General features: G+C 43.0%; 1 protein-coding gene and 1 pseudogene across 3 annotated transcripts in view; one reads left to right on the forward strand and one right to left on the reverse strand.

The window, feature by feature from the left end:
- Positions 1-2548: 2548 nt before the first annotated feature.
- On the reverse strand, positions 2549-3633 carry LOC139370941 (zinc finger protein 276-like; annotated as a pseudogene).
- The window catches only part of LOC139370925 (VPS9 domain-containing protein 1-like), a 28502-nt gene continuing 6303 nt past the window's right edge, over positions 3568-25766 (forward strand). Inside the window, exons 1-13 of one of the 3 annotated variants that reach the window (XM_071110817.1) lie at positions 3568-4094; positions 12438-12510; positions 12711-12911; positions 12995-13154; positions 15691-15805; positions 21775-21837; positions 22636-22688; positions 22988-23075; positions 23217-23302; positions 23412-23881; positions 23964-24093; positions 24571-24776; positions 25076-25154. In XM_071110817.1, coding sequence (XP_070966918.1) covers positions 4023-4094; positions 12438-12510; positions 12711-12911; positions 12995-13154; positions 15691-15805; positions 21775-21837; positions 22636-22688; positions 22988-23075; positions 23217-23302; positions 23412-23881; positions 23964-24093; positions 24571-24776; positions 25076-25154 — 1796 coding nt within the window. In that variant the 5' untranslated portion in view covers positions 3568-4022. The remainder of the gene's footprint in view (positions 4095-12437; positions 12511-12710; positions 12912-12994; positions 13155-15690; positions 15806-21774; positions 21838-22635; positions 22689-22987; positions 23076-23216; positions 23303-23411; positions 23882-23963; positions 24094-24570; positions 24777-25075; positions 25155-25766) is intronic. The other 2 variants (XM_071110826.1, XM_071110835.1) reach the window with 2 other exon arrangements.

The following is a 25766-nucleotide window of genomic DNA, read 5'->3' on the forward strand; positions in this document are numbered from 1 at the left end:
ATGGTCGAATTACCGACCAGGGGGCCACTGTTGATTTTGTTGCGCTACGCCCCATGGCAAAATGTGTAGAAATGGACAAAAGTAACTCTAAAACTTATATTTTTTGCATTTATGGATGTGGGTAGGCAGACATGCAAGTCACTGCGGCGGAAAAAGTATCCAAATCTCATATTTGATTAAAAGTAAAGATATCTTTTAATAGAAAATTACTCAAGTCAGTCACCCGGTATTTGGTTTTAAATATACCTAAGTATCAAAAGTACAAATAAACCAGATGGCATTCAAAATGTAACAAGTACTTTTGGGTGTCAAGGAAAATGGAGTAAAAAGTACATTTTCTTTAGGAATGTAGTGAAGTAAAAGTTGTCAAATATAAATAGTAAAGTACAGATACCCCCAAAAAACGACTTAAGTACTTTAAAGTATTTTTACTTTACACCACTGAGTTCATATTTTTCTGTGGCCCCAGTCAGTTGCCTATTCCTGGTTTAGAGCATGAACAGTACAAGTCAAATCAAATGTTATTGGTCTCACACATATTTAGCTGATGTTATTGTGGGTGTAGTGAAATGCTTGTGTTCCTAGCTCCAACAGTGCAGTAGTATCTAATACTTCAACAATACACACATCTAAAAGTAAAATTATGGAATTAAGAAATATATAAATTAGGAAAAGCAATGTCTGAGTGGCATTGACTAGAATACAGTATATACAATTGAAACGAGTACAACAGTATAAACATTAAAAGTGACTAGTGATTCCATGTCCTGTTCAATTAGTCACTGTACCCATGACCATTCTATACCAGACTCCTTATAGAGGCTCAAGGGACGTTGTGTTCTTTGCAGCTCCTTGTCAGTCACGGACCTAATCAAGTCTATCAACCGGTGTATGGGTTCAGCTCCCCTGTCTCTGATGGTTGGTTGTTGGAGGGGCTGTCAATGTTTCCTCTGACAGCTGCTAGTGTGAGGGGATGCACCGTGGCCGTTGAGGTTGTGGGCCTTCTCAAAGCGCTCCCCACACAGATCACATGCAAATTCCAGATCAGCCTCTGCCTTGTTTGGTCATCTTAAAGTAGACAAAAAGGCTTAGTGAGGGTGCCAAATACAAGATTACATTCTTGTGCCCCTATCCATCCCTTCCATTATTACAGACTCACCCAAATCATACCACATAATCAAAGGCTTGGCTAACTCCTGACAGACTCATCAGTGCTTGAGCCCCTCACAACACAATTCAGCAGAACCTTGCCACCTGAAATGAGCTTAATCTCCCCCTGTAGTGGCTTAACCTCTGAGTGGCACATCTGGTGCAGACAGGTGTTTCCTCTGCTTGAAGGTCTGACCACATTGGTCACAGATGTAGTTCCCCAACTCTATAAAAATGAGAATGGTCTAACTTAATACCAACACACTCTGGTAGCATCCCAAATGGCAACCTATTGCCTTCATAGTGCATTACTTTTGATCAGGTGACCAATCAGGCTTTCTGAAGTAGTGCACAATTTAAGAACTAGGACACCTTTTGGGACAGACACACATCTCTCCCCCCAGTAAAAGCGCTGTGTCCAGTCCAAACCTACCTGTGTGAATGAGTTGGACGTGTCGCTGCAGGTAGCGGTCAATCATGAAGACCTTGTTGCAGCCTATGTTGAGGGCAGGGCCGTTCGCAGACCTCTTCATAGTGCTCCTTAATGTGTTTCTGTACCCGAGACAACCGCACTCAAAAAACGGTAATGTACCAACAGACATGTTCATTGTCATAAGAGAATTAACAGTGCTGTAAGGAGGACTTGAATCTGACCTTTATGCCCTTTAGGGCATGTGACCCTGTGCCCCCTATGGGCATGACGCCTCTGGCTAGAACCCACATCAATCCACTCACTCCTTCTCTAGGTATGGCTCAAATAATTCATCAGAGGATACACTTTTCCTTTTCTCTACAAACTCATCCTCGCTGGACAAGTTCCTAAGATTTGACACAACAGCCTATAGTTTAACCAATCTTAACTTTCCAGCACTGTATAACTTGAACCATGTTTTTCATTGTTGATTCACCTGGCCTGTCCATGAGCAGGGCTGGTGCAGGAGAGGGTGTCTCCTCACCAAAGATAAATTCTAGGGACAAGAGGGTCAAACAAATTAATTTGGACTGGCAACAGACAATAAGATGGTAACCACCTGCAAAGAGCCATACATTTCAATGCAGTAAAGACCATACTTCAGTAAACACTGAAATTAAATACTGAGTGTTCTGTTTCCCAGGGTAACTTTGGCGGTACCAAAAGCTGTCTGACCATCTGCACTGGTGGTGGTAGCATCAGTGTGGACGGCGCTCTGAGTCTGGGGGGTGGCAGCTGTACTGGGCTGGGACATGGTGGTGTTGACAGGGTGTTGGTTCCCTCGAAGCTGCTCCTCACCTTCCAGTAGGGGATCACTCTCAGTGTGTCCAGGGTTTGCTCTGGGCTTTGTGGTCTGTGTGTCCATTCCGTAACTATGTCCATCCACACACCCCCAGATGGCACTTACTGAACCCCAGCACTGCCTCTCCAGCACTTCTTTCAGCTCAGGGCAAGAGCGGCAGTCCTCTGCATGGTGGTGGGCCCAGGACACCAGGCTGTGGAGACACTTGGGAAGGAGGGGATGGAGGGTGCTGGTAAAGGAGAGGTGGTTGTCAGGTTGGAGGTAAAAGAAATGGGACAATTGGTAACAGTGGTTATAAACATGAAAGCCATCTCTGCCTATCAAAATCTGGTAATCATCTTGTCCTGATGGAATGTATCCACTTACACAACAAGATTGGGTCCACCGTTCATTGAGAGCCCTCTGAACTCTTCCTGAAACCAAAATCAATATCATGTTATGGTTTCACTGCTGTTTTGGGCCAGATTTGCAGACTAGCTCATTGCTGACCCTCGTAGTTTTGCAATCGCCACTCTCTACATTGTGACATTACAATTGCTTGCAGTTTTTCTCACCTGCCTCTGGTGTGCACATTCACAGAGGGCAAGATGTTAACCCTCTGCATAAATATGAGCAGTATTGTGTGGCAGGTCTTGCAGACAAACTGAGTGACGTGGACCACGGTTCAGTGGCACTCCAACTAGGCCCTGAAAGTCTATGTATAAAAACAGTGGCGACTGGGCTGGCTCTGTCTGGATCCCCTGGCCACTTGTCGAAGGCATGCCGCAGCCTCCGAGGTGAGAACTTTCCATGACAGAATGCAATGCTGAATCTGCCCATACCTGTAGGATCAGACAAGGAAGTAGGTTGCATTTAAGAACGTTTAACAGCTGATACTTTACCTTATGGAGGTAAAACACCTGACAACAACCTATCATTGACCTCAAAATCTAGACTGCTTGTCAAGAATTTTGAAGGGGAATCACAGGATTTCTTTGATCTATGCTGTGGCTGCTCCTCCCCTTCTGTCGCCACAGCTGACACTGCTGTGCTCAATTGTAAAATTGTAGATCTGTCACTGATGGTGAAGTTATATTTGCAGCATTATTATTGGTTCTTCCTCGCCGCCCAAAATGTTTCTTGACCCCGGCAACTAACTGAGTCTGGCTTCTCTGTCCTGCTGCCACATCGGAAAACCGCGCACGGCTTACTCTCTTCTTCATAACACAGTCCTAAGAGAATACAGAGGATTCAAAGGAAAATCCTATCAATATAATGTAGCAGTAGCTTTCAAAGTAACTTGAGCCTTAAGTGGGAGCTATTCAGAAAGCTGTTTTTTACCAAAGTTGGTTTGAAAGCTGCAGCTGCGACTTCCAATGAGGAGAACACTATTCGCCTCAAATTATATCAGTCATATGTAGTTTAACCACTTCGTTGGTGGTTTAGTAAAATATACAGTCTTTTAAACAGTAACACAATATCGTTAAGCACGAACTGGTAACGGTTTATATTGTAAACAACAAAACCCGGAAGTAGTACAAAAATAATAAACATCAGAGAACCACCAGACCGGAGTGCATATCCGGAACATTGATTGGCCGCAGTTGGCGCTGCGTTGCAATGAAGCCCCTTCAAAATGCCATGAAAATGGCTAAAGTGGCTATACAACTGGACGCGGGGAACCGACAAAAGGTATTATAATGTCTATATTTCAACAGATTTACAATTTCAGTAGCAAACGAGTTATATAGCCAGGAGATATACGCTTTATCGTTGATGTAAACAACCACAAAATAGGCGGGGCTATCCGATGCCAGCTGCAGTCTATAGTGTGTGATTGCGGCCTGAAATTCGGAGGTTTCTTGCTTGTGGGCATTCCTGCATTTGCAGGAACTTCCTATTGGTTCCTGCTTGTGTTTAAGTAACTTTTTTTATATTCTAGATTTCCATGATAGTCCATGGGATTAAAATATGGGCCAAAAGGGAAATAAAAGTATTATCAAGAGTTTTTTTTCAGCTTAGGCTATGCCATCGTTGTATACATGTGCAACGTTTTATCTTAAAATGTATGTGTAATCTGATGCGATGGATAACAGATGGGTGCTTTTAGCAACGCGGGTGTATTTGCATACACTACTGTAGCCCATTCTAGATGCTTAGAATGCCTGACCCTAGATTTTTGCTTGTTTACACCTAGCTGCACTGGGGTCGGAAATGCAATTGTGGTTACATTAAAACACCTGTAATCAGATTACAGATACTTTTGAAGAAATAGATTACTTTATTTTATTTAACCTTTATTTAACTAGGCAAGTCAGTTAAGAACAAATTCTTATTTACAATGACGGCCTATGAACAGTGGGTTAACTGCCTTGTTAAGGGGCAGAACGACATATTTTTACTTTATCAGCTCAGGAATTTGATCTAGCAACCTATTGGTCACTGGCCCAACGCTCTAACCACTAGGTTACCTGCCGCCACTGAGGAAAAAATATTTGTTCCGCCTTAGCGAGGATGACCACAAGTCAGAGACCACTATGATTATGAGCAGGAATATCCTTTTGTGGGCTACAGTCCGAGATATGTCTTCCAATGGCAAGGGTGTGGCCTACAGTCGATACGGATATCAAGGTATTGATATCTGCATAGTGCATTGATGTGATTCACATTGCTGATCTTTCGTTTAGCTATTTGCGCCTTACAGATTGTGGTTGTTGTGGATGGCTGTAAATAAATGAATATGGGTATTTTTAACTAATAATTGTTGAATTGAATAAGTTAAAGCTGCCTATCAATATTTTTTTTTGCGACCAGCGCAATCCAATGAAAAATGACCTCTTGCAACAAGTTTGAGGGAGTTCAGCTCGGGTAAAACAATTTTGCTAATATACAAAGTATTAGTCAAAAGTTTGGACACACCTACTCATTCAAGGGTGTTTCTTTATTTTACTATTTTCTACATAGTAGACATCAAAACTATGAAATAACACATGGAATCATGTAGTATATTTGAAATTCTTCAAAGTAGCCACCCTTGATGACAGCTTTGCGCACTCTTGGCATTCTCTCCACCAGCTTTACCTGGAATACTTTTCCAACAGTCTTGAAGGAGTTCCCACATATGCTGAGCACTTGTTGGCTGCTTTTCCTTCAATCTGCGGTCCAACTCATCCCAAACCATCTCAACTGGGTTGAGGTCGGGTGATCTGATGCAGCACTCCATTACTCCCCTTGGTCAAATAGCCATTACACAGAACTGGAGGTGTGTTGGGTCATTGTCCAGTTGAAAAACAAATGATAGTCCCACTAAGTGAAAACCAGAAGGGATGGCGTATCGCTGCAGAATGCTGAGGTAGCCATGCTTGTTAAGTGTGCCTTGAATTCTAAATAAGTGTCACCAGCAAAGCACCACCATACCTCCTCCATGCTTCATGTGGGAACCACACATGTGGAGAGCATCCGTTCACCTACTCTGCTTCTCACGAAGACACGTCGGTTGGAACCAAAAATCTCCAATTTGGACTCATCAGACCAAAGGACAGATTTCTACTGGTCTAATGTCAATTGTTTCTTGGCCCAAGCAAGTCTCTGATTCTTATTGGTGTCCTTTGTAGTGGTTTCTTTTTAGAAATTCAACCATGATTCACGCAGTCTCCTCTGAACAGTTGATGTTGAGATGTGTCTGTTACTTGAACTCTGTGAAGCATTTATTTGGGCTGCAATCTGAGGTGCAGTTAACTCTAATGAACTTATCCTCTGCAGCAGAGGTAACTCTGGTTCTTCCTTTCCTGGGGGGCTATCTTCTGTGTACCACCCTTACCTTGTCACAACACAACTGATTGGCTCAAACGCATTAAGAAGGAAAGAAATTCCACAAATGAACTTTTGACAAGGCACACCTGATAATTGAAATGCATTCCAGGTGACTACCTCATGAAGCTGGTTGAGAGAATGCCAAGAGTGTGCAAAACTGTTATCAAGGCAAAGGGTGTCTACTTTGAAGAATGTCAAATTTAAAATATATTTTGATTGGTTTAACACTTGGGGGGGGGGGGGGGGGGGGTTACTATATGATGTGTAATTTCATAGTTTTGATGTCTTCACTATTCTACAATGTAAAAATAAAGAAAAACCCTAGAGTAAGTAGGTGTGTCCAAACTTTTGACTGGTACAGTACATCCATATTTCCAAGTCCTATTCTTGAATGTCAAGGGGTATTACATTAATTGGAATGACTGGAAATCTGACATACTTTTTGGTTTTTAATGTAATGTACCGGTACATCCTGTATATAGCCCCGCAATTGTTATTTACTGCGGCTCTTAAATTAGTTGTTATTCTTATCTCTTAACTGCATTATTGGTTAAGGGCTTGCAAGTAAGCATTTCACTGTACACCTGTTGTATTCTGCGCATGTGATAAATAACATTTGATTTGATAAAGATAAAACCTAATTGTATTATTTTCTGTAGTAGAAAGCAATGGGTTAGAACAAGCCTACATAACCACCCCATAAAGTAAAATGCAACATCCATTTATAGCCAGCTATGTGAACTCTAACATTGATTTATCCTGCAATAAATGTTGTTCAATTGGCAACATTCATTTGTCTTCTAATGCCTCTTAAGGGGAAAGTAATGAAAATGAACCAGAACTTTTGGATTACTCAAATTCAATAACGTAATGTTACTAATTACAATTTTGGACAGGTAACTGGAACGGATTACATTTAGAAAGTAACCTACCAACCCTGTATGCCACTGTACTCCAACTTTGACCTTTATCCACACTGCTCTATCGAGAAGATTGAAATACTGCTAGTTTGCCCTTTTCATCCTCATGCTAGCTAGCATTAGCCACAACAGCCGTTATGGAATTGCACATCGCGTTGAACAACAAAGGAGATGATTGGCTGTGGTGGTTACTGCTAGCTAGCACGAGGACGGAAAGGGCAGTTTTCCAGGAAAAATAACAGTATTTCAGTTTTTTTCTATGTATCAGTGTGTATAAAATGTAAATAGTCCAGGTGGATTAATTGTTCAGCTGATTTATGGCTTGGAGGTAGAAGCTGTTAAGGAGCCTTCTGGTCCTAGACTTGGCACTCCGGTACCGCTTGCCATGTGGTACCAGAGAGAACAGTCTATGACTTGGGTGACTGGAGTCTTTGACAGTGATGTACTGGGCCATACACACTATCCTCTGTAGCGACTTACGGTCAGATGCCGAGCAGTTGTTATACCAGGTGGTGATGCAACAGGTTAGGATGCTCTCGATGGTGAATCTGTACAATGTTTTGAGGATCTGGGGACCCATGCCAAATCTTTTCAGTCTCCTGGGGGGGAAAAGGTGTTGTCGTGTCTCTTCACAACTGTCATGGTGTGTTTGGACCATGATAGTTTGTTGGGGATGTGGACACAAAGGAACTTGATACTCTCGATCCGCTCAGTCCCATCGATGTTAATGGGGGCCTGTACGGCCCTTCTTTTCCTATAGTCCACAATCGGCTCCTTTGTCTCGCTCACATTGAGAGAGGTTATTGTCCTGGCACCACACTGCCAGGTCTCATCGTTGACGGTGATTAGGCTACCACTGTTGTGTCGTCAGCAAACTTAATGATGGTGTTGGAGTCGTGCTTGGCCACATCATTTGCGCCAACGTTTTGGAAACATAAGGAACCATGTTCCAGCACTTGTTTATGGAACACAGATGGAAGACAGTCCTGTGCTAATTAGCTATCTGCGTCTTCGAACATCTTTGTGTAAACTGAAGATGGACGCCACAAACGTGTTGTCACTGAAAAATACTGTCGACTGCAACTGTGTTAACCTTAAGTGTATATTTTGCCATCGTGAAATGATTTTGATGTGATATGAAAGTAGAGGGCTTTATGTTTCTAGAACCGTACCGCAATAGCGGCTGTGCATAAAATTGATGGCCCCCATGCACTTAACACAAATGCCTCTTTGGCTAATTTTTCCATATTACACATTGCTCTTGGTAACACTTTATTTTTATTTTTTTTGTGGACCTTATTCGTCTTTCAATCACCCACGTGGTTATGAGCCTAAAAACCAATGAGGCAGGACTTGCAGGGCATCTAAAATAGAACCAGTTAATTTTTTTAGCACCTGGCTACGCAGACGCTTGCGAGCATTTTGGGATGAAATTATTGAATAACATATGTGTACATTTATTTTGCAATGCTCGCGCAAGCAACACGGCTGGTGTGGTCAGCATGTAACGTTGACAAAACTGTGGGAAAGCAGTGCATAGCTGGTGGTGAAGGACACTGTCTACCGGTGTCCTAGCTAGCTAGCTACCGGTGTCCACCCCGTCTCCTGTCTGTGTAACGTTTCTGCAGCTCTAGCTAGCACTCAGTGACCGCGTTTACATGCACACAGTATTCCGGATACTAGCTCATATCCCGCTTATTCGGGATAAGCTGTTTACATGCACCTTTGATATCCGGCTCATGAGTATCCATGAACATAATATATTCCTCATAAGTACAGTGCATTCGGAAAGTTTTCAGACCCCTTTTTACAACTTTTTGTTTTGTTACAGTCTTATTCAAAAATGTATACAAACTTTTATTTTCTTCATACATTTTTCTTGGTCACTTCCCTTGGTCAGGGAGGTGACCAACAACCTGATGGAGCTCTGTCAGGGTGACCAGAGTTCCTCTGTGGAGATGGGAGAACTTTCCAGAAGGACAACCATCTCTGCAGCACTTCACCAATCAGGCCTTTATGGTGGCCAGGCAGAAGACACTCCACAGTAAAAGGCACATGACAGCCCGCTTGGAGTTTTCCTAAAGGACTCTCAGACCATGAGAAACAAGGTTCTCTGGTCTGATGAAACCAACGTTAAACTTTTTGGCCTGAATGCCAAGTGTCACGTTTGGAGGAAACCTGGCACCATCCCTCCGGTGAAGCATGGTGGTGGCAATGTCATGCTGTGGGGATGTTTTTCAGTGGCAGGGACTGGGATACTAGTCAGGATTGAGGCAAAGATGAACAGAGCAAGGTACAGAGATATCCTTGATGAAAACCTGCTCCAGAGCACTCAGGACCTCAGACTGGGATGAAGGTTCACCTTCCAACAGGGCAACGACCCTAAGCATACAGCCAAGACAGTGGAGTGGCATTTGGACACGTCTCTGAATGTCCTTGAGTGGCCCAGCCAGAGACCGGACTTGAACCCGATCGAACATCGCTGGAGAGACCTGAAAATAGCTGTTTTGCGAGGCTCCCCATCCAACCTGACAGAGCTTGAGAGGATCTGCAGAGAAGAATGGGATAAACTCCCCAAATGTAGGTGTGCCAAGATTGTAGCGTCATACCCAAGAAGACTTGAGGCTGTAATCACTGCCGAAGGTGCTTCAACAAAGTACTGAGTAAAGGGTACTCAATACTTATGTAAATGTAATATTTCAGTTTTTTTTTATTTATACATTTGCAAAGATAATAAAACGTCTGTCATTATGGTGTATTGAGTGTAGATTGATGACAAAAATAACAATTTAATCCTTGTCAGAATAAGGCTGTAACGAAACAATGTGGGAAAAGTCAAGGGGTCTGAATACTTTCCGAATGCACTGTATATGGGTTAAATGGAATAGTAACAGAAATATGGACACTGACTGTAGGCCTTTAACCTGACATGTAGCGTAATATATTATTAGCTCCTGCAGAATTATGCATTTCTTACAGTGAAATTATACAACAAAAATGTATTTTGTCTCAGGATAAGGAGTGGAGAAATATGATTTCTTTCTTTCAGCATCTCTTGCGACAATGCGAATGTGAGGGTAATGTGTTATCTTTGAAACTGCAGACAGTATTTCAACCACAAAATATGCACCCAAGATGAACTGCATTCTTATCAGAAATGTCTTGTCAATTTTCTCCGCTTTGCAATTTCTATAAAACCAGTCAAATTGATGACATTTTGCACAGGAATAATCTTTCTACTACTACTAAGATTATTGCGTTTTCTCCCCAGTCCCTAAACTAAACAGACAACTTCACTGGTGTTAATGGTGTTAACTATAGATTACTAATGCATTCATTCTATCGATGTAAGATATTATTCTGGTGAGCACTACTTTATTTAGTCTTCTAGGGCAGGTATTCCCAAACTGGGGTACGGATACGTGCAATGCTGTCGGGGGTACGCCAAATAAAAATGTAATTCCCATTAAAAATTTAAAAGTTTTCTTCACATTTTCAAACAAGCTGTCAGGCATTCCCTTGGCAGCAAGAGCCTCTCGGCGGATGCTGCAGTGTACCCAAGTGGCGTCGGGAGCCATGACAGGGATACATAGTGAAGTGGTAACGCTCGTGCAAGCAGTTGCTCCCGACACCACTTGGGTACACTGCAGCTTCCACTGAGAGGCTCTTGCTGCCAAGGGAATGCTTGAAAGATGTTTTGGACACTACAGTGAAAGTGGTTAACTTTGTTAAAGCAAGACCCCTGAACTCTTGTGTATTGTCTGCACTGCACTATAGGCACCGACCATATAACGCATAAGTTTTTTTTTTTTTAATTGAAAGATGAGCTTAACGTTTTCTTTACTGACCATTTTCACTTGTCTGACCGCTTGCATGATGATGAGTTTCTCACACGACGGGCCTATCTGGGTGATGTTTTTTCTCACCTGAATGATCTGAATCTAGGATTACAGGGACTCTCCGCAACTATATTCAATGTGCGGGACAAAATTGAGACTATAATTAAGAAGTTGGAGCTCTTCTCTGTCTGCATTAAAAAGGACAACACACAGGTCTTTCCATCATTGTATGATTTTTTTTGTGTGTGCAAATGAACTCATTTGATGGACAATGTCAAATGTGATATAGCGACGCACCTGAGTGAGTTGGGTGCGCAATTATGCCTCATCGAAATTGCAACAAGCGGTTCTGTGACAATTTAATCAGAAGTCACTACCAGATTTCTGGATTGGGCTGCGCCCAGAGTATCCTGTCTTGGCAAATCGTGCTGTTAAGACACTGATGCCCTTTGCAACCACGTACCTATGTGAGAGTGGATTCTCGGCCCTCACTAGCATGACAACCAAATACAGGCACAGACTGTGTGTGGAAAATGATTTAAGACTGAGACTCTCTCCAATACAACCCAACATTGCAGAGTTATGTGCATCCTTTCAAGCACACCCTTCTCATTAACCTGTAGTGAGTTATTCACAATTTCTGATGAACAAATAAGGTTTTATATGTAAGATGGTTAAATAAAGAGCAAAATGATTGATTATTTTTTGTTACCTGGTCCTATAAGAGCTCTTTGTCACTTCCCACGAGCCGGGTTGTGACGACAAACTCACCCTCATTCTTATGTTTAATAAATGTATCCTATAGTGTGTGGCAGGCTGGCAATGTTGGTAAAAAAAAACATTTGAGTGTGCTGACCCTGGTGCTAGAGGGGGTATGCAGCTGGAGGTTGAATGTTTGAAGGGGTACGGGACTATAAAAAGTTTGGGAACCACTGTTCTAGGCCAACAAAGTTATGACAAACACTAGTTGACAAATAAATGGCCGACCAAATGTCGGAAATTATAATATAGCTTACCAAATGTCGGAAATTATAAGCATAAACTTTAATTTAAATGTAGATAGATTAATTATGGTCTGCAAAATGATTATGGTGGATCGAACTGCACAGGTAATTGCGGGCTGCAATCACACCCTTCTCTGCAGTGGCAACATGTAACTATTTTTTTCACTGTGTCATCATCACTGTAAAATAAAAAAAATGAACTGCTGCAATATCATTTGTTACAGTAGTTGCCCTGTTGGTATTATGTGATAATGTTCTATCTATATGTTTTATTGCCCTGTTGGTATTATGTGATAATGTTCTATCTATATGTTTTATTGCCCTGTTGGTATAATGTGATAATGTTCTATCTATATGTTTTATTGCCCTGTTGGTATAATGTGATAATGTTCTATCTATATGTTTTAATGCTATTATGTTTCAACTGTTGGAAGTTTACAGCTGACTTTTTCTCTCTAGGAAGCTTACTGTGAATACTTGAGGAGTATCAATTTCATCTCCCACGCACTTCTGGAGGATGCTGAATCAAGGAGTAAGATGAGACCTGGACTATATTCCATTATGCAAAACTAAATAAAGGACAATTCATACATCTCCTTTCATTCAAGAGGTGCTCTGTAAATGAGAGTTGTTGTGATGCTTTCAAGATGGGACTGCAACTACATCTTAATGGCTGTGTTTATTGATCATTTCTTCACTAACTGCTATTTTATTTTCTCTTTCCTCACCCAGAGGAGGAGGAGATGGTAGCAGTAGAGGTGGAAAAGATGTTGAGGCTAGCTGAGCAGTGTTTGGAGAGAGTCAAGTCCTTCGTAGGAAAGAGAGATGAACCACCTACCCCTCCCTCTTCCACCACCACACCAACCAACTCAGCAGCACTCAGCCTGACCACAGCCTTAGCCCCATCTGTTGCAGTAAACCCTGGAAAGATTGGTAAATATATTTATCCTCAAATTTTGTTATGTTTTTCATATGACTTTTTCCCAGAATGTATCATCCTCCTGTCCCTCCTCCAGTTTTGCCACAACCACAAGAGAAGATTGACTCGGGGCCTAAATATAACCCCAGGCCTGGACACCGCAGAGTTCTCTCTGAGGGTGGAGGGGTGGTCTCCCTCTTCCTGCCCCCAGAAGTCTTCCAGAGGTTGCAGACAGTGGAGTCACAGGACACCAGGAAGTGAGTTATCATAGAAACTGAGGACTAAACAATCGGGGTGCAAATGGGAAATATAAATAGCCCTTCAGTTACAGCAGAAGGACTCTGTTTACAGTATTCATGAGACGCCTTCATCAGAAGTCAATTGGAGAATGGTTGTCAATGTAGAACTTTTTTACATTGTGAAAGAGGCAGGTGATTAAGTAATCTACATGTAGAATGTGACCCCCTTGTGGAACCTAAACGAATTGCAACAACAGCCTGAATTCAAACAATTCTCCCCTTCCTAGCTTTACTCCCCTCCCCCACGTTTGCATCTTTTTACTCTCGGTTTTGAATCACCAGTTTCAAACATCTGAAAATACAATATTTTTGGTTATTTAAAATATGTTTCACATCGGTTTAGATGTACAATGATTCTCTACACTTGATTCTCTCTTGCTTGTTTTGTCACAAACTGACATTATTAAAACCAGGAAATGGCAGAGCGAATTCTACTACCCAAGTCTACCATTGTTGATTCTGCTCCTGAGGAGATTACCAAGCTTCTGTGAGACACTGAAGGGAGGGTGCAGCTTTCCCATTTGACAACATCTTTTGTTGTCAAATAGGAAGGCTGCACCATCAAAATGCAATTTTCTATCGGTCCAAAATATTTGTTTTGTGAATAAAATTCCACTATTATTGCAGTTACACTGAGTGCACAAAACAGTAGGAACACCTTCCTAATATTGAGTTGCACCCTCTTTTTCCTTCAGAATAACCTAAAATCGTCAGGGTACGGACTCCACAAGGTGTCAAGCGTTCCACAGGGATGCTGGCCATTGTTGACTCCAATGCTTCCCACAGTTGTGTCAAGTTGGCTGGATGTCTTTTGGGTGGTGGATCATTCTTGATACACATGGGAAACGGCTAACTATTCAGACCCCTTCCCTTTTTCCACATTTTGTTACGTTACAGCCTTATTCTACAATGGGGGGGGGGGGGGGGATCCTCAGCAATCTACACACAATACCACATAATGGCAAAGCGAAAACAGCTTTTGGGATTCTATTTGCAAATATATTACAAATGAAAAACATCTAATTTACATAAGTATCCAGACCCTTTGCTATGAGACTCAAAATTGAGCCCGTCATGTTTCGATTGATCATCCTTGAGATGTTTCAAAACTTGATTGCAGTTCTACTGTGGTAAATTCAATTGATTGGACATGATTTGGAAAGGCACACACCTGTCGATATAAGGTCCCACAGTTGACAGTGTATGTCTGAGCAAAAACTAAGCCATGAGGTTGAAGGAATTGTCCATAGAGCTCTGAGACAGGATTGTGTCGAGGCACAGATCTGGGGAGGGGTACCAAAACATTTCTGCAGCATTGAATGTCCCCAAGAACACAGTGGCCTCCATCATCATCATCCTTCAAGTTGAAGAAGTTTGGAACCACCAAGACTGATCCTAGAACTGGCTGCCCGGCCAAACTGAGCAGTCGGGGGAGAAGGGCCTTGGTCAAGGAAGTGACTAACAACTCAATGGTCACTCTGGTAGAGCTCTAGAGTTCCTCTGTGGAGATGGGAGAACCTTCCAGAAGGACAACCATCTCTGCAGCACACCAATCAGGCCTTTATGGTAGAGTGGCCAGACAGAAACCACTCCTCGGTAAAAGGGACATGACAACCCGCTTGGAGTTTTCCAAAGAGTCCTTGATGAAAACCTGCTCCAGAGTGCTCAGGACCTCAGACTAGGGTGAAGGTTCACCTTCCAACTGGACAACCACCCTATGCACACAGCCAAGACAAGGCAGGAGTGGTTTCGGGACATATCTCTGAATGTCCTTGAGTGACCCAGCCAGAGCTCGGACTTGAACCTGATCAAACATCTCTGGAGTGTCTTGAAAATAGATGTGCAGCCGCGCTCCCCATCCAACCTGACAGAGCTTGAGAGGATCTGCAGAGAAGAATGGGAGAAACTCCCCAAATAAAGGTTTGCCAAGAAGACTTGAGGCTGTAATCGGTGCTTCAACAAAGTGGGCCTGAATACTTATGGAAATTTATTTAATTTTAATATAAATTAGCAAACATTTCCAAACCTGTTTTTGCTTCGTCATTATGGTGGTGTATTGTGTGTAGAATGAGGGAGAAACTATTTAATACATTTTAGAATAAGGCTGTAACATAACAAAATGTGCAAAGTCGAGGGGTCAGAATACTTTCCAAAGGCACTGTCTCAAGGCTTAAAAATCCTTCTTTAACTTGTCTCCTCCCTTTCATCTACATTGGTTGAAGTGGATTTAACAAGTGACATCAAGGGATTATAGCTTTCACTTGGAGTTACCTGGTCAGTCTCTCATGGAAAGAGGCGTCATGTTTTGTACACAGTGTATATTAAGATTTTTTTAAATTAATTACTTAAAAACAGACTTGGTTAGTGCAGAGTATTTTAATACTGCAGAACTGAAATGCACATAGTGTGCCCACCCCAGTTGTAGTCTTGATACTTTTTAAACCTTTGGTAAGATGTGACTAAATATTTCTGTATGTTTTTGTGTATATGAAAGGGAGCTTACACCCATAGAGGAGGCATCACGGTTGAACCAGAAGTTGAAAGCAAATTGTGAAGCTCGTCTGGCCCGACTGCCCCCTGCTCAGGCCCGTACACAGAAGACTTCTCTGGTCAGTCTTTGTGTTTGTGTGTTATTATGTCACTTATACCAAACAGACACCACACACCATATTCAGTTGAACAAAGTTTGTGTGTGTGTCAAACTTTTATGTAGTGGATATAACGTCTGTGTGGATATCACAAACTTTCTTTTGAGCTTTGTTCTACTGTAATATGACACACAGTATTAAACTTACTAACTAGTTTACTAACAAGTACCCTAAATTTATCACAATTGAAATGTCATCCAAAGTAAAGAAGAAAGGTTGTGAAATCCACACAGCTGTTATATTCACTACACATATTGTGCACGGGCACACACACACTTGAGTACCTGATGTTGGTATAAAATCAAAGATGGACCCAACAAGAGCTCAGGAGGGAAAATGGTGGAAGTGCAGGTTGATTCTGATGCTGCGCGATTGAATTAATTAATTGAGAATGAATGGAAGACGGAATGAATGGAAGACGGGAGAACTTCGGTTTCTGGTGGGAGTGCAATTCGTCAACAACGATCAATTTGAGGTCTCATATGTTAAAGGAGGCATTAAGAAAGGTAGTCAGAGGGACCAGGAGTGGTTTTGTTTTGATTTCCTTTGTCTCAAAAGAGGAGGAGGAGGAGGAGGAGGAGAAGGCATTGTAGCTCTATAAATGATCAGAATATGAAATGGAGAGCTTTTATTTTCGGCTCAATCAAATCCAATTTTATTTGTCACATGCTTCGTAAACAATGGGTGTAGGCTTACGGGCCCTTCCCAACAATGCAGAGAGAGAGAAATATTTGAAAAGTAATAATACATAAACAATGAGTAACGCTAACTTGGCTACATACACAGGGTACCAGTACTGAGTCAGGATGTGCAGGGGTACAAGGTAATTGAGTAGATATGTACATACAGTACCAGTCAAAAGTTTGGACAAGTTTTTTTGCATTGTTGTTTTCCTTTCCCTTTGTCTTTTGTTCATTTAGTTTGTTTTTGGTACATTTGGGGGGTCTTGGGGGTGGTGAATGGAAGTATGTATATTTTTAAAAAACATTCTCGGGGGGGGAGTGGTGGGGGTCTTGGATGGTTGAGGGGCAGCTCTTGAGGAACTGTGGGGGTGGGAATCTTGGAGGGCTGGCGGTTGGGAGCTTGGGCCAGTGGCTGATGGATCGCTGATTCGGGTCCCCGTTTTTGAACTTGTGGGAGATCCGTCGATGTGCTCTTGAGCAGGGCATTGACCCTTGTTGTTTCTGTGTGTCACTCCGGATGTGAGTCTGTTAGATGACTAATGTGATGTAGTTGTTGAGCGGCTTCACTGCAAGTATATTGTATGTTCTAAATATTCGATAAAAAGAGAGAAAAATATGAAATAAATTAGCATACACAAATATTTAAAGTAACTACATTGTAAAATAATAGTGTAGACATCAGTGTGCAAAACTGTCATCAAGGCAACGGTTGGTTACTTTGAAGAATCTCAAATATAAAATATATTTTGATTTGTTTAACACTTTTTTTCCCTTTTTTTTAGTTACTAAATGATTCCATATGTGTTATTTCATAGTTTTGAAGTCTTCACTATTATTCTACAATGTAGAAAACAGAAAAAGTTAAGAAAATACCTGAAATGAGCAGGCGTGTCAACTTTTTACTGGTACTGTACAACTAGGAATAAAGTGAATAGTCCACATGACAGAAAATTAACAGTAGCAGGAGTAGTGTATGTGATGAGTAGGGTGGGAGTCTTGGAAAACTTTTAGGGCCTTCCTCTGACACCGTCTGGTATAGGGGTTCTGGATGACAGGGAGCTCGGCCCCAGTGATGTACTGGGCAATACGCACTACCCTCTGTAGCGCCTTGCGGTCGATGCCATGCAGTTGCCATGCCACACGATGATGCAGCCAGCCAAGATGCTCTCAATGGTGCAGCCATATAACTTTTTAAGGATCTGAGGGACCATGCCAAATCTTTTCAGCTTCCTGAGGGAGAAGAGGCGCTGTCGTTCCCTTTTCACGACTACGTTGGTGTGTGTGGACCATGATAGATCCTTAGGGACATGGACACAGAGGAACTTGAAGCTCTCGACCCGCTCCACAACAGCTCTGTTGATCTGAATGGGGGCGTGCTCAGCCCTCCGTATCCTGTAGTCCACGATCAGCTCCTTTGTCTTGCTGATGTTGAGGGAGAGGTTGTTGTCCTGGCACCACACTGCCAGGTCTCTGACCTACTCCCTATAGGCTCCCATCATCGTTGGTGATCAGGCCTACCACCGTCATGTTGTCAGCAAACTTAATGATGGTGTTAGAGTCTTGAACTGCTACGCAGTCATGGGTGAACAAGGAGTACAGGAGGGGACTAAGCACGGCGGATGTGTTGTTGCCTACCCTCACCACCTGTTTGCGGCCTGTTAGGAAGTCCAGGATCCAGTTTGAGGGAGGTGATCAGTCCCAGGATTCTTAGCTTTGTGATGAACTTGGAGGGCACTATGGTGTTGAACGCTGAGCTTTAGTCAATTAACAGCATTCTTACATAGGTGCTTCTCTTGTCCAGGTGGGAAAGGGCAGTATGGAGTACAATCGCGAGAGCTTCATCTGTGGATCCGTTTGGGTGGTATGCGAATTGGAGTAGGTCCAGGGTGTCTGGGATTATGGTGTTGATGTGAGCCATGACCAGCCTTTCAAAGCATTTTATGGCTACAGATGTGAGTACATCGAGGTGATGGTCATTTAGACAGGTTCCCTTGGTGTTCTTCGGCACAGGCACTATGGTGGTCTACTTTAAACATGTAGGTACTACAGACTGGGTCAGGGAGAGATTGCAAATATCAGTGAAGATGCTCTGAGTACGTGTCCTGGTTATCAGTCTGTCCCTGGGCCTTGTGATGTTAACCTGTTTTAATGGTCTTACTCACATCGGCTACGGAGTACTTGATCACACAGTCGTCTGACAGCTGATGCTCTCAATTGGTTCAGTGTTGCTTGCCTCGAAGTGAGCATAGAAGGCATTTAGCTTGTCTGGTAGGCTCACGTCTCTGGGCAGCTCGTGGCTGGCTTTCCCTTTTGAAATCTGTGATAGTTTGCAAGGCCTGCCACATCTGACAAGTGTCAGAGCTGATGTATTAGGATTTGATCTTAGTCCTGTATTGAAGCTTTGCCTGTTTGATGGTTTGTCGGAGGTCGTAGCGAGATTTCTTATAAGCATCCGGATTAGTGTCCCGCTCCTTGAAAGCTGCATCTCTAGCCTTTTAGCACAGTACGAATGTTGCCTGTAATCCATGGCTTCTGGCTGGGATATGTACGTACGGTCACTTTAGGGAAGACGTCGTCGATGCACTTATTAATGAAGACTGATGTGGTTAACTCCTCAATGCCATCAGATGAATCCTGGTGCTAGTGAAACAGTCCTGTAGCTTAGCATCCGCTCCATCGGACCACTTCCATATTGAGCATGTCACTGGTACTTCCTGTTTTTTTTATTTTTGTTTCTTGTAACCAGGAATCAGGAGGACAGCGTTATGGTCAGATTTGCCAAATGGAAGACAAGGGAGAGCTTTGTATGCGTTTTTGTCTGTTGAGTAAAGGTGATCTACAAGTTTTATTATTATTATTTTTTTCCCACCTCTAGTGACACAGCTGACATGGTGGTAGAAATTAGGTAAGACAGATTTCAGTTTTCATGCATTAAAACCACCGGCCACCAAGAGTGCCTTTTGGATGAGTATTTTCTTATTTGCTTATTTCCCTATACAGCTCGTTGAGTGCGCCAACATCGGTTTGTGGTGGTAAATAGACAGCTACGAAAAATATATATAAACTCTCTTGGTAAATAGTGTGGTCCACAGCTTATGAGGACCATGCCTCAGGACTACCTGGCATGATGACTCCTTGCTGTCCCCAGTCCACCTGGCCGTGCTGCTGCTCCAGTTTCAACTGTTCTGCCTGCGGCTATGGAACCCTGACCTGTTCACCGGACGTGCTACCTGTCCCAGACCTGCTGTTTTCAACTCTCTAGAGACAGCAGAAGCGGTAGAGATAATCTTAATGATTGGCTATGAAAAGCCAACTGACATTTACTCCTGAGGTGCTGTCTTGCTGCACCCTCGACAACTACTGTGATTAATATTATTTGACCATGCTGGTCATTTATGAACATTTGAACATCTTGGCCATGTTCTGTTATCTCCACCCGGCACAGCCAGAAGAGGACTGGCCACGTCTCATAGCCTGGTTCCTCTCTAGGTTTCGTCCTAGGTTTTGGCCTTTCTAGGGAGTTTTTCCTAGCCACCGTGCTTCTACACCTGCATTTCTTGCTGTTTGGGGTTTTAGGCTGGGATTCTGTACAGCACTTTGAGATATCAGCTGATGTAAGAAGGGCTATATAAATAAATTTCATTTGATGAGGTATTCTAACTCAGGCAAGCAGAACCTCGAGACGTCCTTAATATTAGAGGTTATGCACCAATTGTTGTTAACAAAGACACACCTCCCCCTTGAGCTTACACGGCGCCGCCCTTCTGTCCTGCTGATACATAGACAAACCATCTAGATGTATATTGTCCTTGTTCAGCCATGACACTGAGAAACCTATTTAAAAAATGTTTCCGGGAGATTCCAGGAGTGGTTAAAGCATGTTGACTAAACCTTGTAATATATGGAGGAAAGTAAATCGGTTTTACTTCTTCAAACATCAGTATCTGCCTACTCGTGAAGCTGGGATATGTAAGATATGCAGTGAGAGCGTTTGTGAAAGCCGTTGCTGTGCCGAAATTGCAAAAGTCATGTGTGTTCATATGAAATCAATAGGCTGGTGAAGAATGTGATGATCTACAGAGTTGCAATTGTGGTAGGGCCACAAGCTCACAGAACGGGACCGCCGAGAGCGGAAGCTCATAGCCCATAAAAATAGTCTGTCCTCGGTACTACCAAAAAACTGCCTCTGAAAGCATCGTCAGCACAATAACTGTTCGTCGGGAGAAGTGTTGGCTCTGTAGCAGTGGAAAAGTGTTCTCTGGATTGATGAATCAAGCTTCACCATATGGCAGTTCAAGGGACGAATCTGGGTTTGGAAAATGCCAGGAGAACACTACCTGCCCGAATGCATAGTACCAACTGTAAAGTTTGGTCTGGGGCTGTTTTTTATGTTTCGTGGCTAAGGCCCTTAGTTCCAGTGAAGGGAAATCAGAATACAATGACATTCTAGACGATCATGTGCTTCCTACGATTCTGTGCTTCCAACTTTGTGGCAACCAGTTTGGGGAAAGCCCTTTCCTGTTTTAGCATGACAATGCCCCTGTGCACAAAGCGAGGTCCATACAGAAATGGTTTGTCAGGATAGGTGTGGAAGAACTTGACTGCAAAGAGCCCTGACCTCAACCCCATTAAACATGGGATGAATTGGAACACCGAATACAAGCCAGGCCTAATCGCCCAACATCAGTGCCCGACCTCACTAATGCTCTTGTGGCTGAATGGAAACAAGTCACCGCAGCAATGTTCCAACATCTTGTGGAAAGCCTTTCCAGAAGAGGGAGGCTGTTATAGCAGCATAGGGGGGACCAACTCCATATTAATGACGAACAGATGTCCACATACTTTTGTACTTTTTATATCCATGTACTTTAATTGTTCCAATGACGCGGTATGCACACTAAGAGATGTAGCACAGACTTCCTCGTATATACTCGCAGGGTGGTTAGTTCTCCAGTAGCCTACTCGAGTGCAATCAATGACAACCCTTAAACTATGACGTTTCATTGTTCAGACCCTGATAAGCCATATATAATGCAATCGGTCAGCAGTTAGCCGACCTCAGGCTGGTTGTAGTGTTGAGGTGATAATAACTTTTTTATCTTTACCTTTCAACAAGAATTCTGCCTCCTGGAAAATATTGCTTTTCTTATTTACTAATTACATTATATATGAGATATCTGACATGCATGCTTTTAACATCTCTAGAAAGGGTATAGAAATCCTAAATATTTATACATTTTCTTTCAGACTCTCTCTCTTCAGAGGCAGATGATGGAGAACCTGATTATTGCCAAGGCCAGGCAAGATGCAGTATCCTTTGTTTCTGATATTTAATGTGGACTTTCAGTTACCTGGCTACCCAGAGTCCTTGCTCCAGCCAAACACTAGGCCACGGACGTTAGTTTCTTCTCTGCAGTGAGTCTGGATCTGAGTACCTCCCCGACCCTTCATCGAATACGAACACATTCGGGACCGTCTGATTTGTGGGTTGGGCCGGAGCCAGAACACACGTGGGTAAAGCAACAGTTTGACATTGTCATTGGCTTTGATACTATGACTGGATAGAGACGATCCAATCGCTGATGACTTTGTTTTGTACAACGCCCCTCGTCATCACAAACACGATTTCAATGATGGCAATCTCAGACTAAAGTATGTAGCGAATGACAGAGCAGCGGAAGAATTTGGTGTGAGTTATCGACTCGTCAGGCTAGACTTTCGGGGTTAGTTTATTATTATTATTATTATTATTATTATTATTATATAAGTCTAGGGGTTATTGGGTAAGACTGTCCACTTGAGTAAGACCAGGATTCAAATGATGGTATCTTGGTTCAAGGATCCCTACGTGTGACCCGTGGAACACACATCCCAGACACCTCGTGCACTGGTGTACCGGACACCCCCGCAGACCATGCAAGGAGTAGCCTAAAGGGTTACATCATCAATTATAGTGATCGACCTATTGGTGTTTTAAAGGTAAACACCTTCTGAGATAATGAATGCTGTTGGTTGTCCATGGTGGTAGGCATATAGCTTTGGGGTGAGCTGCTATATTATGTTTAGAGCCAGTGGACATTTGGGAAGATTTCCTTAATGTCTGTGAAGCTCCAAAGGAAGATGGAGGAAAGGAGACTGAGGCTGCAGGAGGAAGCCAACAGGTGAACATTCATCCACCTAGACAGTAGAGCTTGTTACACATCACAGTACAAGCCTCACAGTTGTATGGCCTTACAGGCTAACAGCGTAAGAAATGTCGGAAGTATAACTGTGTAGGGATTAGAATCAGAACAGAAAGCTGATACTTGTGTGCTTGCAGTTAAGTATAGAATATTTCCAAACGATTACCCTTCATTGACCACTCAATCCAACCATGAATGAAAGTCAATGAATGGTGCTTGGAGCTGAGCTCCAGTTACATCCATATATCAGATTAGTAATCTGTCTGTGCTGTATGCAGGAGGTTTGCTGCGTCTGGAACAATTAATGGAGAAGAACAGGAACAACGTGTTCTGTACACAAATATTTTGGAATATGAACAAGATCATGTGAGTTCAGAGTTCAGTAACAACTTGACAAGCCTTTGTGTTGATAAGTGAACTTCAGTGTTTTCAGAGAATGTTAAGGTTATTGGCTAAGTGACTGTTGTCAAGTTGTGTCCTCATCCTGTGTATGTGTTTGACTTAAAGGACTGGCCCAAGCTTTGGAAAGCGAAACTCAAGAAAAATCCTGATGATGCCACCTTGGTCACTGGCCTTGTTTCATGTCTTCTCAGGTACTGAACACGAGGCAGCACAAGGCAGTCATATATTTTGCCAAACATAATGTTACTTAATTTCCATTTCAATAGAGGAGTAACTTGTTGTGTGCTCTGTGTATCCTAGCTGTCCAGACCACCCTGTGATTAAGCTACTGAAAAGGCTCCAGTACAGAGTTTACAACAGGCTTTATCCAATCGTGAGCAAGAGTCTACCTGCAAGTCCTGCCCTGCCCATGAAACCCTCCCGCAGCACTCAGAGCTTGTTGATCTCAGACTCTCATCAGAACGTTTCAAAATCTGGCACAGGTCACAGTCTGTCCTCCGATGCCTCTCTCAATATCTCCTCCTCCCATGACCATAATGCCAACGAGGCAGAGTTGGATAGTGATGGGCCCCATACTCTGGACAGGGAGAATTTGTTTGAGGATATGGAGCAGTTCCTGACACAGATGGACCGGGACCCCTCTCATAGGGACCCTGACATGATCTTTGAACCATCACAGTTAGATCAGGAGTTCCTCGTTCAGGACTTGGAGATGCATGCTCTCAAAAAGCACCTGAAGGCTATAGTGAAGGACATCCATATTGCCATTGGTAAACCTCACTTTGACAGGAAATGTGTTCTCTAATGGAAAATATATAGAAGAAATTATAAACATATTTGTTTGTGTTCCAGATCAACTGCTGTCTCTGTGTCTGCTCTCATTTGAGTGTCTGAACACAGCCAATTCTAAGGACCTGTGTGTGGCCAGCATAGAGGAAGCCTTCTTCACTCCCATCTGGAGCCCTCTGTTGACCCTCTTCAGGTAAAGCAGCTTCAGGTCTTAACCCCTCGTTTAGCTTTTTTACAATTTTCTAGTCTTTTAATTTACAGTCGGTGCTTATATGACTGCTTTTTATGGCCAATATACTAAAACCCAGTCCAACACTATGTATTTTGCTGCTCTGATCACATTTACATATTTTGTGATGATGCTGATGATGATGATTGAAACCTCCTTGTATGCAGAATGAGTCGGATGCCAGGCAGTGGTCAGTAGATGGCGTCAGGAGGCTACAAGTAGAAGCTGTTCCCTCTTCTCCTATTGTTGATTTATGCTATCAGTTTAGTGAGATGATTTCTAGACCTGTTACAAGGTTGTTGTGCAACCGTTCGTTGATCTATTCAGTCTAATGCTCACTTAGAAAGTAGTTCAGTATGACAGCTGCTGTCAGTCATGTCACAAAACCTGTTGATTATTCATGGTAACCCCTTGTATCTTTGTGTGTCCTGGACTATGCAGGAAGGTCCACAGAGAGCGGGAGCTGTCCTTTGAGTCCAGTATGAGGCTGTATCAGGACGCCTCACCTGGTGACGTTGGTGTCGCATCGAAACTGTACCCCCAAGACCATGTTGTGCTGCATGGTTCCTACCCCTATGAATCAGCAGTGCAGGAGCTTCGCTTGCTGTGCAGATATTGCTGTCCCCAGAAAAAGCTGGAGTGCATTGGTGAGTGAACCCCTTAAAACCATCACTGGACAATGATAGTGTGGGAAGTGTTCTTCACATTGCTCATACAGGGGAAGCATTTGATCTCTACTAGCACCACTGTTTATTGTGCTGAATGAATGAAATGGGGGGGTGGGAAATCCATGTCTCTCTGGCAAAATAACATCCAGTACACTTTATTTTAGACAGGCTGGAAGCTGAATTGACTTGTTTGGTCTAATTGTGTAATGTAATTGATGTTGTTTTCCATATCCCTATCTATTAGTCACCTTTTGTTTTTGCTTTCTGTTCTGTTGCAGTTCGGACATTGCGTCTGATCTGTGCTTGTGCTGAGGACTACTGCTGCCTTCATGAGGCGGATTCCAAAACAGCAGCTATGTGAGTCTAGTACTGCAACATTGCTTTTATGAACATGATCACGTGCTGGATCATGCTGATTTCCCTCTCAGGTCTCTCTCTCTCTTTCTCACACTGACTTGCACACATTTCAAATAGTGTTATTTATATTTCAATGTTTTTTCCCCTCATTCTTCTGTTTGTGCTTTTTAAAGACTAGGACTTACGATACAGAATCTTTTTTGGGAGGGGGGGGGTATCCTAATATAATTTAGGACCTCTTGCCTCAGTCAGTGGTCGACTTGTCAGACTTCATCAGGGCTCACTAAGGCCAGACACAGTAGGGGTCTGGCCAAGGATCACCGCCCCCTGCAGAGTGCCTCATCCTGGCCGACCCTCAAAGTGGGTCGCCTTGTCTGGAACTTACCCTGGCAGGTCCCAGCTGGCATAGGAGCCGTGGGAGGGAAAGCAGCTCTACTGAGTAGAGGAAAGAGCTATAGATCAGAGACCATCTGAAGGGAATACAGAGCATAGACGCTAAGGCATGCTTGAGGTTGGGGTTGGGGTTGGGGGCGAGTAATACTGGGTTGTTTGCTTGATTTAGGGGTCTGCTACTTGAGGATTTAATGAGGATTGCCAGTGTAGGCAGGAAAC

This window comes from Oncorhynchus clarkii, chromosome 2, assembly GCF_045791955.1.
Source record: "Oncorhynchus clarkii lewisi isolate Uvic-CL-2024 chromosome 2, UVic_Ocla_1.0, whole genome shotgun sequence".
Classification (NCBI taxonomy): Eukaryota; Metazoa; Chordata; class Actinopteri; order Salmoniformes; family Salmonidae; genus Oncorhynchus; species Oncorhynchus clarkii.